The 13194-nt window shown below is 33.7% G+C and overlaps 1 protein-coding gene across 1 annotated transcript; it reads left to right on the plus strand.

Annotated features, from left to right (window-relative positions):
• The first annotated feature begins 5519 nt into the window (after positions 1-5519).
• Positions 5520-7088, plus strand: LOC113704990 (transcription factor bHLH118-like). Its single transcript, XM_027226854.1, has 3 exons — positions 5520-5834; positions 6554-6901; positions 7011-7088. Exons 1-3 carry the CDS (start codon positions 5520-5522, stop codon positions 7086-7088), a joined length of 741 nt encoding a protein of 246 aa, XP_027082655.1.
• The last annotated feature ends 6106 nt before the right edge of the window (positions 7089-13194 follow it).

The following is a 13194-nucleotide window of genomic DNA, read 5'->3' on the forward strand; positions in this document are numbered from 1 at the left end:
CAAGAGTCATGGAGAGGGTAATAGCCAATGCTGAGGGTAAAACCAAGAGTGCGAGTGTTTCCCTTTTCCCTTTCTCTCACATCAGTCCAGTGAGAGTTGAGTGAGTGAGATTTAAGTCCCTTGGTCGAACCCAGAAGTAAGCAATTGCCTTTTGAGTTGGATTGAGGATCAAGTTTAGATTTCTTCCATTTAACGTTTGTTGGAAAAAAAAATTGAAATGAATTTAAATATTTTTAAAAGATCATTTGTTTTTCTCTATCTTTTTCACTAAGTTGATACTTATTCTTTTCCTTTTCTTTTTTTTTTCCTTCTTCAATCCAAATAAAAATTCAGTATTTTTTTTTCTTTTCCTTCCATATTTAATCCAAATAAGATGGAAGGAAACCATTTTCCTCTATTTTCCTTTCCTTTCTTTTCCATTCATATTCTCTCCTTTCCTTTCCCTTCCCTTCCTTCGTTTGGTTCAATCCAAACGAAGCCTGGACAAGAAACCAAAAGCTTGGAATATCAGTAGAAACTGTCGTCTATGTGTAATGCTTTAACATGGCATAGATTAGTGTCATATAACAGATTTTGTGCAATTTTTATGCGTTCCAAGAATTTTTTGGACTAGTACTACTCTAACCATTAAGTTTTTGAAGACGGACGCTATTTGTTGTGGGAAAAAGGCTCATAAAAAGATTGAGTTTTCATTTCTTTAGGATAGGTCCAGTCCAGTTATAACTTCGTGAACGAAGAAGAAGAAGAAGAAGCAAAAGAAAAAAAAAAAAAAGAAGAAGAAGAAGAGAAAAAAAAAAACATATTTCTTACTTAGAGCCATCGGTTTATTTTAAGAAATCAAAGAAATGGAGAGATTTTAAATTTCATAGAAATTGAGATATAAAATTATGATGATAATTAATGCACTAAAAGTCTACAACAAATTATTTGCTGTAAAGCAGAACGTTGTAAACTCTAAACAAAAGTCTTAATGAGGAAAATTACAAACAAGGCATTTCAAATACAAGATGCAACGGTAAGATGGGTACCATCCCAGAGGGCTGCCAGAATTATGCACGCCCAAATGTCTATAACGATGCATACTGTCTTTTTCCAACACCAGACAAATGAGCTACGAGACGGTCAATATTAATCAAGTGCAAAGGTTGACCAGTGGTTAAGTCCTATTGTCCTCGAATCTTGACGCTCGTCAGCAGGCATGGTTGGCACCTGGCGCCCATCCTTCCATTGGCTAACCACAACCTATAGCTTTGGTGTTTTCATTTTAGAATGTTGTTAGAGGATTAAGTTTAGATTTCACTCACGGAAAGCGATTGAAAATTACAGCATGCTTAAGTGATAAATATAAATGTGAGAATATTTAAAATCAAGGAATTATATCATTTTAACTTTGTTCCTATCATATAGAATCGTGTATCGCATAGAATGACATTTTTTTCCAAACAATAATTACATGTAATCTGTTATCTTCTAAACCTTGCAATGCCAAACAATTTCATTTGAGTACATCATTATTTTTCACGCGTATGGTAACCTTTCCTCTACCTTGTGAGGTATAGAAATCATTTCTTTCCTAAATCGGAAAAAAAATTTAAACATAGATTCTTCTTAGTAGTATGCGATATACATGAAACTGTAGTCATTCTCGAGCAAGTCGTAGCTAAAATTTATGCTATGCCAACTAATAAACTAGCGTATTTCGAATCAGGGAAGGAAGAGATTTAACGAGCGAGAAGAGAAAATAGGGAATTTGAATACATAATCTCTAATTGTTGAAATCTCAATCTCAGCCATCGGATCAAAACCTTCTTGACAACATATAAATATATAGTTTGATACAAAAAGCTGGCTGTTATAACTAGAATCATCTCTAACTTTTTTTTCATCTCTTTTTTTCCCTTTCTCTCTCTCTCTCTCTCTCTTTTTTTTTTCTTCTTTGAACATATAATTTCTAATTTTTGACATCTCAATTTTAACCACTAGGTCAAATGTTCCTTGATAACCTATGACTATATAGTTAAGATACAAAGCTGACTTATATAATTAGAATCATCTCTTCTTCTTCTCCTTCCTCTCTCTCTCTCTCTCTTCTTTGCCCTCCCACCCAAGCTTCCAACCTAGGCCTCAGGGATCAATTTGTTTGCATGGTTAATAGTATGAGATGTACCTGAAATTCCCCCTGATCAAGAGCCCGGAGTATAAGTTCAAAGTTCACTAATGTGGACACAAAATCAAACATTCCGTTTTACTATATATTCTGGCAAGTAAAAAAGATAGCAAAAAATTATAACAAAATCCCTACCAAATTTTGGATGCTCGATTTAGGTGTCACCAATCGTCAAGAAAACAAAAATCAATTCTTTTATGTTGTTCAAGTATTTCTGCATTTTGAGTTGTCGGAAATTGATTGTCAGCGCTGAGCGAGAATTCTTATATAATCAGTTGTTGCATCAAATAGCTAGACTGCTTCCGCTACTACAATCACGTGACGGATTATGGCAAATGAATACCAATCGTCCACCACCGACTTAGGAAACTTGTACTAGTATTATTAACTATATATTGGCATTGGGTGAATCAAAGTTTTAACTCCCTGAACTCCCACCCCACCAAGCCTTAATGACTGCCTACGATGCTTTCGTGTTACCTCATTTGTGAGCATGTACACTAAACGAGTGAAGGAGTTAGACTTTACTTGCGTCGTTGTATCAAGAGTTGATCAATTATGTAATCTTACCTAACTTGATACTCAATATAGGTCAAGTATAATCCTTTATTGAGTCATTGTATAATAGAAATTTATCCATTTAAAATGAAAACGTCCACACAAGATATGATTTCGACGTATAAAGAGTTGCCAGGAAAAGAAGGACATATAAAGAGTTGTACTTGTACGTCCATAAAAGTGGAAAAGAACATGTAATTAAAAACAAATTACACGCAGTAAATCTTTATTAGTGGACAACATTTTGAAATCATTTGTAAGGAGAGGTAGACAAGACATGAAAACAGTTAATCTAAAAACGTTTAAGTACTTTCTTACAAATGCTATGATGGGGCATTTTCCATGTAATTCTTGTTACAGAAAAGGTAGTTCAGCGGTACAAGGGCTCCTTTTTTTTTTTGGGTAATTCAGTGGTGAGCGGGCTTATTTTAACCTGAGTGCAAGTAAATTAGTTTTCATTACTACAGTTACAGATGCAAATTCTATCAGTTTCACTGTCTTATTCAATGGCCAGTGTTGCTTCCATATCAGATAGATCGCATATCTCTATATTTCTCAATATATTCCCTAATCTTCCAAAAATTAGTATTACTTCTGTCTGCCGTAATGATTTTTTAAAGGATCAATCGTATGAGGTGGCTGTTTTTGCAGTTGCCAAGTAATATAAATAAAATGTTATTATTTCTTTTTCTTTTTTTTTTGTTAGAGCTGTAAATGAAATTCCGACAAGCACAATTAGCGAAAGAGAAGTCCTTGACTTTTTAGAATCATAGTTGGCAAAAGTTGAGAGTGAGAGAGAGATCCGGTGAAAGATATGGGTGAAACCTATTATCATTATTAGAGGTCTAAACGAGTTTAATCAACTCAAACACTCTCGTGTTCAAGTTTGTTTGATTATTTTAATGAGTTTAAAATTTTATTCAAATTTTATTTTTTTTCTTACCGAATCGAATTTGAACAAATATTTTATCGAATTTGAATGTTATCGAATATAAAATACTATTCAATCTTGATTTGGCTAGTTGGCGAACCAAATTTGAACTAATTCTTATGAAACCGAATTCGATTTAAGTATCAAGTAATTGATTTATCTTTTAACCCTAACTATTATTGGCATTTTTGTCAAAATGTGGGTATTGCTAATTGTGGAAGTTATAGCATGACTGTTTGAGAGTTTTCTCCTCTATTTTTTTTTTCAATAATTTGACCGTTTTGTTGGAATGTCATAGTCATGATAACTTCTGTCAGTCCACATACGAAATTGGTTGACCTTAAATTTTGCATTCTGAGGTTTTTAAAATTTGTTGGTTTACTTGACCTGTTGGTTATGTTGATTTCTGGTTGCATCCATGAAAATTGTTGAGAAAAAAATAGTGAGCAAAAAATAATACAATGGGAGAAGCTGAATTCACAACACCTTTTATCTTAATTGGAATGGTAGAAAGTTGATTTATCCCCTCACACACACAGATACACACGCTTATATATATATATTTGTGTGTATGTATGTATATATATATATATATATGTTTATATATATACACACACGTATCTTTATGTATGTATAAGCATCTGTGCATTTTCTATGCATGCTCTCAACACGTGGTAAACCTAATATAGAGCTTTTAACACGAATATGTTTGCCATACCAATAATATTACAGCACAAGGGTAACAAAGGCAGCAATGATTGCAAGCCTATGCAGTGGCAGAGCCACGTCTCATTCACGATATGGACAATTGTCCCTCCTCAATTTTATAAAAATTAAAGAATATGCTTAGAATTTTTATAAGAATTTTAAAGTTTTTGTCACAATTTTCCCTAATAAGTATTAGGAACTACCCTTCCCCCCGACTTGAAACCTTATAGTTTGGAAAATTCCTATATTCCCTTACATCGCCTCACTAAGCAATCAACTTCTCTTTGACGTCTCTCCCACAATACAATTGTTTTGGAGTTATTGAAATAAATATTGAATGCTATTTTAATTAAAAATAAATTTAAAAGTTTTAAGTAGAAACTCAAAATAAATAAATAAACTTAATGCAAACTGCTCTTCATGCATGGCTTAATGATATCAATTTACAGGTATATATATTACTTCCCCACTAGCCTTATGTTTGGTTTTAGCAAATTATGAGAAAACATTGAATAGAGCAGAGCACCTACAAAACGCGACATGTTACGTAGTGCATTAAAATTGACCACTCACTGTCAAGTAGCAGTTGGGATCCTGTATGCCACTACTCGGTGCCACGTCCAGTGCCAATCCAACTTATCACGTGATGGTAGAAAAAATTTAAATAAACAACACATGATAAATTAAATAAATAAAACACTTGCCATAAATATATATAGAAGACACTGAATTGCCACTGAAAAAGTGACACTGAGGATCCCGTATGATCAAGTAGTACTTGGCTAACAAATACTATACAAGAAATGATTCAAAACAATATTTGGTACTTTCTGATTAGTAATAATATGCCACGAAAGTTAGGAATATATATATATATATATATTTTCGTGCTGCTACGACGGGTGCACCGTTGTTGGCAATGTGGATGGACTGAGCAACGAAGCCAACAAGATTTAGCTAGCAAAAACCTGGGAAAATCATGTAGTCCCCACAATGATTTGGCGCCCAAGCGAAGCCTTCTTCACTGCCATCCTGCCACCTTTATAAAGAGTAGCATATATACTTACAGCAGGAGAGCGACACAGCCACTGATTATTTGAATTTGAGCCAAGAAGAAGTAGAAAATAAAAAGGCAACTGGTTTTTCTAGCTAGCCATGTTTTCTCAATGGCTAAGTGACCAAGATGAACTTTTCAAGTTTATTTCACCTCCTCGTCCTCAACAACAAAACGATAAACTTCTGGTGGATGTGAATAAACCTCCCTTTAATGATTTGGATCTTAGTACTGTTGCCAAGTCCAAGCCAAAACAGGGCCGTCGAAGGAAGATTAGTGCCTTGGAAAACATTGAGGAGAGCCCTAGAGACTACATCAAGAAGATCATACATAGAGATGTCGAAAGGCAAAGAAGGCAAGAGACGGCTGGCCTTCACGAGACTCTGCGTTCACTGATCCCCTCTCAACATCTCGAGGTAAAGCTCGGTCATATGTTGTGTCAAACATTTATAGTTCCATGATCAAGAATCTTATTTCCATACCTTAGACGAATGCTAGAGGGTTTTGAACCTTTTACTGCCTCTCTTCCAAATCCTCAAACGTCGCTTACAGAAACAAAAGATAGGAAAATCAACATAGCCCTAAGATTAAGGATTTTTAATTTTTAAGAAAATGACATTAACATACCTTTTATTATTTTTTTTAAAAGATTTTTGCACATTGCTGACTCTACTATGTATTTTATTTAGGATAAATTACCTTTTACCTCCTGTAATTTGGTGTTTTATCACATGACTCTTCTATAGTTTAAAAATCTATATATAATTCTCTCATAGTTTGAATTAAAGTATCATCATTTATTTTTCTGTTAAAATTAACAGTCAATAGCAAAAAGTTAAATTCAAACTAATATTTCACTATTTTTTTAACTACCACATAGCGCGTAATATGCTTGTTATTTAGTCTAAAAAAAACATTGTGAATGGTGTGCAATAAACTAAAACGAGTGTTTGAATATCATTGGCGCACGTGACTTTCGTCAATTTATTCTCCATTTCCATCTCAACCTTCCTTGTCTAAAAATTAAAGAAAATTGGGAGGAAAAAATTCACTCATTTTATGTAACATAACATACTGAGTTCATATCATATTGAGGGTGAGCATTTCTAACGGTTTTGGTTTCTCATTGTTCTAGGGGAAGCGGTCCATATCAGATCATATTCATGCGACCGTGAAATATATTAGGTTTCAAAAGAAGAAGGTAGATGAGCTGAAGAGCAAGAGAGCAAAGCTCAAGGAATGGTTTATCAATCCGACCACTTCCAAGGTTGTAGAGAATGAAAATCCACAGGAAGATTTTGAGCAACCTAGTATTGTGGTTAAAACTTGTAGGGCAGGGATGGAGATCACCATAACCACTGGATCCAAAGTAGATCTTCCTCTTTCCAGAATCCTCAATTTTCTCATTTCAGAAGGCAAGTCTATCAAAAGCTGCATTTCCACACGAGTAAATGAAAGGCTACTCCATGTTATTGAATCAGAGGTACTAATTTTCTGTCATATTTATATATGTCTGTTTTTATGGATGTACATTTTGGTTTTTTCCAGATGAGATATCCAATAATCTTACTATCACTTCCTAGCTAATGCAGGTGAATGACGAGAAAATTATAAGTCCAAATGAGCTGCAGGAGAAATTGACGGAGATAGCGCGCTATCAAATCAGTTGAAGTACCATATAAACTTAGATAAGGGTCTCCTCTACTTCTTTATTTAGTAGAAAAATAAATTGGTGAGGTCTGAAAAAGTTTGATGTTGAACTCGAAACAGTGATGCTACCATAGGATCATATGCTTGAGGTGATATACTATCTTGCAAAAATATTACTTTTCGATCGGGCATGGACTAATATGCCCTACAGGGCGAGGGCCAACTCTGCTTTGATCCACCACCTGGATGGCTTCAAACTCTTCTTTTCGATGATTTGAAATGCGGTCTGTAAAGTTTGTCTTCTGTTTGTTGCTTGGCTTCCACGAAGCCATTGCATGAGGATCTCTGGCATCATGGCAATTGATAGTCTTCTTCTTCTTTTTTTTTTCCTTTTTTGTACTCTCGTTAAAGATCTATCTCTCTTTCTTATGAAACATGGATTATACTGAATTCTGTCTTTTTTTTTCCCCTTACTGAATTTTGTCTTCCTAAAAGCAGCTCAAACGACTAGCCATTTGGATCAACGCCTTTCATCCAAATGAGACATAAAGAGGTGATCCCACCAAAAAAAAAAAAAAAGATATAAAGGCATCACTTTGTATTACGTCCAAAATAACTTCTTTTTTAACTAGCCTGAAATATTGACTTCTTTTCTGAACTAGAAAGATCACTTATGACTCCAAAAACAAATGGAAATAAATCATACTTAACCTGCATAGTTCAGATACAGTTACACCCGTATAATTAGTTCAATAATCAGTAAGTTCTTCAAATGCATGCCTAGGATACCGAATACCGTATGAAAACAACATTTTTTTTAATATCCATTATTTCACCCTGTTGAATTTCAATTTTTTTTCTCGGTTAAATAACTTTTTGAGTATCATTATAATCATTGATCAACCATTACCCTTCACGTTGACAACAGCTGGGTAAAAATTTGAAGCGTTTGAAGTATTTTCAGATTTTACAAATACATGACTAAGTGGTATCAAATTTTTAAACCTTTCATAAATTTATACTTTGACTCTTTTGATCATGGTAGATTCTGTTAATACCTCAGTATTTTGAGTCTATTGTTGTAAATATCTCCTTTCCTCCTTTGGCTCTACTGTTGGAAAACGATGGCTGTGCATCAACGTTTTTTTAGCCTCAACGTGGCAGCAAAAATAGTAACTGTTCATGCTAATTTTGGAATATTTGATGTTTAATCGGAATGCCATATCATAAAACCATGCAAGTAACGTAATTAGGTAAACCATGTTGATTATTGAAGAAGTTAATAGCACATTCTAACTTTTGCGTGTTTTAATATCTCATCCTGATCCTGGTGTGGCTTTTTAGTAAATCAACCGGATCAGTACAATAATAACAGATATATATGGTTCCTTTTCTCTATAAACGTTTATTTGCAGAAAGAACTGAACTTGCGCTATTACTACTCCACCGAAAGGGAACGTTACGGCTGCTGAAATGGCCTTTGCATGGATGCTCCACGGAACGTGGAACTGAACTTAAGAGCAGCTAGCTTTCCCCAAAAACGAAAAAAATAAATAAATTAGGCAAACAAGTCAATAACAAACCCTAGAATCCAAAGATGATGGATATTCAATCAAAGGATAACCTAGTAATTAACGAGCTGATTAACTTCAGGATACCGTCTTCAAATGCACACACAAAATGGGATGGGCAGAGGTGCATCCGGCCAGCAATTTCTTCCAACTTTAGCAAGTACATATTTCAGCCCTGTGCATTCTTTAATTTAATCAAATGATAAAATTTGGACAGTTCATTGACACTGGGACACATCTCTTTAAAAGATCTCTATATATATTTTTTTGGGTAAGCAATTTAATACCTAATAATCATGCAAGGTTCCGTCACATCTGTCACATTTTAGACATCTTATCATGTCTAAAATGTTGATTGGAGCAACACAACCTCTATGCCAAACTGCATTAATCCAGCAGACAAAATCACTCGAAACATTTCGTTCTAAACAAGAAAAAGAATTAAACTAGGTAGTGGTTCATCTAGTGAGGCCACTAACTTTTAAATTTAATATTTATGTGAAACTAGCAGTTTTAATTCGTTATATAGGTTGCTGCGTGCTGTGTTATTGTTGTATGAAGCTGAGAATAATGCATTAACTGTATAACAAGTGGAACCGTTTGCAGTGGTCTTACAAAGCTTGCTGTGTTGTTACTTATTCGTTTGCAATGGTCGATCACTTGAAAGTATTGCTTCGGTGTGGTCGTCAATTCTCTTACACAATTAATAACGTGTTACCAAACCCTGATTGTCATTAGTAAATTAATATCACCCGGCAGTCCGTTTTCAAAATAATAATGATTGGTAAGCAGATCCACCAAAAATAGGAATATGGTTGCAACTCGGCATTATTCTCAAATAAGTAATTCAGGTAGCCAAAATCGACTTCCAAAATCTGTTGTAGGTCCTGGAAGCACATAATGACTTGATCTTGGTATAATAGTGGGCTCTATATGTTTAACGTAGCTGTTTCTTGAACTATTTTAACCCTAATGTCGGAGAAATATCAAATGTTGGTGGTACATTATGACATATCACCTCCACCAGTATCAATGACAATATTCTACCAAATAACAAGGTGAGCTTATTTTGCCATAATTATGGAACCAAAAGAAAAACTCGCATTGTTTATTTCAGTGTTCTGAAAATCGAATCACGAACCGACCATGTTTGTGATCCAGTTCAATAGTTAACCAGAAAGTTAAATTAAATCGGTCAAATTCAGTCAAGAATCAGTCACACCAATAAAAATCGGTAGGTTCAACCGAAATTCATTCAGTAAATTTTTATTTAAAAAAAAAAGATTTCAACTATATTCGAAATTTTAATATTAAAATAAATTAAAAATGATTAACTTTTAAAACGAAATTCAACTGATCGAACCAATTAAACCACAAATCCGGTTCGAATTTTGAAACATTGGTTTATTTGATGAACTATAATTGTTAATAATGTCATATGCCAGTATCTCGTGGCAAATCATTGTACAGTGTCATCTCAGTCCAAGAACGCCAAGTTGCCATTACCAATCCATCCTCATCTAATTTGGTCTTGCTATTTATCTTCCATTTGATGGTTACTTCTACTCTATTATTGGGAGGTATATTAGGATGTAGCACAAATTGTTTCTTGTTCCACAGATATATGTCAAATGTACTTACATATACACCTCCAACTAGGGCCTAGAAAGACTCTACACTTGTAGGTTTCCCTTTAGGTGCAACGTAAATTAATACTCCCTCCGTCCCACTTTGATAGTTCTGGTTCTTTTTTCATACAGTTTAATAAAAAGTACTCCCTCCCTTTTTTTATAACTGACGTTTAAGAAATTTGTTCTTAAGTACTTTTATCTGTCGTTTTACTATCCCCATGCAACATTAATTATTTTTTCACAATTTTACCCTTTTATCTCTCTTTTCCAATACAGGGTTCTTAATTACTACTCCTAGTTAGTTTGCATTGCTTTTGGCCTGGTAAAACAGCACCATTTAGTACTCTAGTGAGAGAAAACATGGGTGAATTGGACAATTAATGAGGGTACAAAAGGAAAGTAGTGTATAGATTTAAACAATGAAAAACTTTTCTTAATTGGTGTGCAAAACCTTAAACGTCAGTTATAAAAAAAGGGAGGGAGTAGTTAATTTTGTTGGAACAGTCAATTTAGGTAGCTATTTTCCTAAAATACCCTCACATTAATTAGAGTACAACTTTATGGGAACTTGAATTGATGGTAAAAATAGAATCAACTCTCATTAAATGGGGTAGGTTTATAGTAACAACAACTTACATTGAATAAGGGTATTTTAGGAAAATTAAAATACAACTATATTTTTCAATTGGAAAGTGGACTACAATTTGGGACAGACGAAAAAGAAAAACAGGACTATCAAACTGGGACGGAGGGAGTATGCAGTATAATATGACTTATTTAGCCAATAAGTTCAAACTTTTAAGCAATGTGCAGTATCAGCCAGCTACTTCAGATTTCAGATCTCTCTGTCACACGTTAGCTCCATGGGTCCTCTACTCTTCGTAATTGGCAGCAAATGAATACTGGACCCAATTGACCAGCTCCATAAGTCCTCCTTAAATGAATGCTGAAACCAAGTCACCATTAAATGCACGTTCACTTAATTGTTCAGTGATCAAGTTGAATTTTCTTTCGAATTATGCTGATTTTAGTATCTTCTTTTTGAAGTGATCAGCTTTTACGATGGTGCCTACTTTTCGATTTTGCTAAAGTTTTACTTATAAAATTTTAGGGGTCAAGTTTTTACTAGATTCTCTTCTAATGTGTGCTTAATAGCACTGAGTAAAAGATGTCATTTTTTTCAACAATCGAAATTACTGCAAAGCACATAACAAAGTTAGATTAACACTCAGAGTAAAAGATGTCATTGCTCACTAGAAATGTTGTTCTATAGAAGATATTAACCTTCTCGTCCCTAAACTTTCACTTGTAATTTAAATTTATCCTTTATGCTTTCTTCTAAATACATGAATCTTTGATAGTTTTAAATTTTACTCATCGAACTATTGACGGTTAATTAGTTGATTGCTAATTGAAAAGAACACAGTAAAATTTTTGCATTTTTTGTCTTTAAAAATAGAACTCCAATGAATTGGCATGGGAATAATTTGGTCAAGCTAGCTAGGTTTTATGTATTAAAATTGCAGCCGTATGCACTAAATTCGGAAAACAACAAAAGTCTAAGGATGAGTAGTGTAATATTCCCCTGCACCGACACACAATCGTTGATATTTTTTGGGAGCACAAAATGGGACATGAACTGAGATAATACAATAGTCATTATTGTCACGTGCACCTTCCAATAATGCAGATTTTGAAACCATATCTGTTTCAGACTATATAATAATTATATTTCTGACAAGTCAAAAATAAAATACTTTTATCCATTTTCCTGAGTGAAGAACCATCAATGATACATACGTACCCACTTACGTAGTAATAGCTAGTGAGATTAAAAAATTGATTAGCAGTGTTTAATTAACAGATCGAGGTTGCTTCAAAGCAAGTACAAATCTAAAAGATGATGATTAATGTGTCTTTTCAACTGCTTTAATGCGACTTTCAGAGTTCTTAATCACCAAACTCTTTATTATTTCTGTCCTTTTTTGCCTAATCATAAGCAAATATTAATTTTCTCGGGACATAATATTTCTACTTACTATATCTTTCCATTTGCATGCATTCTCTCGTTTCATCTGTGCATCAATGATTATATATCTTAAGCTGTGGCGGAATCAAATTATGCTAAAGGGATCAAACTTTAATATTGAACTGTGAATGAAATTGATTCACCCATCTGTGATCATGCAGTAACCAAAAAGTAGTTGCTTCAAAATCTCTCTGGGAACGGTTACAAATTAATGAACATCTTTTTGCTCAAGTTTGATTGCACGTATTCATCTGACATGTGTCAAAAAATTTCCTCTTCTTATTGTTGCAATTCCAATAAAGGAATCTAAATGTCTTTCCATTTTTAGAGTTTTTGTAATGGCAGAATATATATAAAAAAAAGTCTAATTTAATTTCCTACTTTTATGAAATAAACATTTTAATTAGTTCACTCACAATCACCTAAATTAACCATATGTTTCAATGATCTGTGTACGTAACTTCAATATGCAATAAACCATATATCCTCAACTGCCATTATGATAAGAGATCTCTTAAATGTGAGGTGGAAGTGATCCAAAAGAAGGGCAAATAATTTTCTTTTGAAATGCTTCAAAAAAGAAAAAAGAAAAATGATTCAAAATCAACAAAAATAGTATGCTAATATAATATATCATTTGTATGAATTACCCTAATTGACTAAGGCCTACATATGTTGCCAGGAAGAAAGGTAAGAAAACAACGAAAAAAACTCCAAGAATCAGTAAAATCACGCATTGATGTACATTTAATTCAAGAATAGGCGTTAGTATCCCTTAAAAGATTTGGCGCTGGATAGCCCATTGGATTACAAACCTGAGATAATTAATCCGACAATGTGGTACGTACTTGGTGACAGAGCGCTAGTTAATAAGTATCAAATTAGAATCAACTAC

Source organism: Coffea arabica, chromosome 8e, assembly GCF_036785885.1.
Source record: "Coffea arabica cultivar ET-39 chromosome 8e, Coffea Arabica ET-39 HiFi, whole genome shotgun sequence".
In the NCBI taxonomy this organism is placed as follows: Eukaryota; Viridiplantae; Streptophyta; class Magnoliopsida; order Gentianales; family Rubiaceae; genus Coffea; species Coffea arabica.

What these genes read in the sequence shown, in the direction of transcription:
- LOC113704990 (XM_027226854.1), top strand. Translation starts at nt 5,520, where the DNA reads ATGTTTTCTCAATGGCTAAGTGACCAAGATGAACTTTTCAAGTTTATT. An exon ending in TCCCCTCTCAACATCTCGAG is followed by an intron (nt 5,835 to 6,553) that starts GTAAAGCTCGGT and finishes TCATTGTTCTAG; the next exon opens with GGGAAGCGGTCCATATCAGA. An exon ending in TCCATGTTATTGAATCAGAG is followed by an intron (nt 6,902 to 7,010) that starts GTACTAATTTTC and finishes TAGCTAATGCAG; the next exon opens with GTGAATGACGAGAAAATTAT.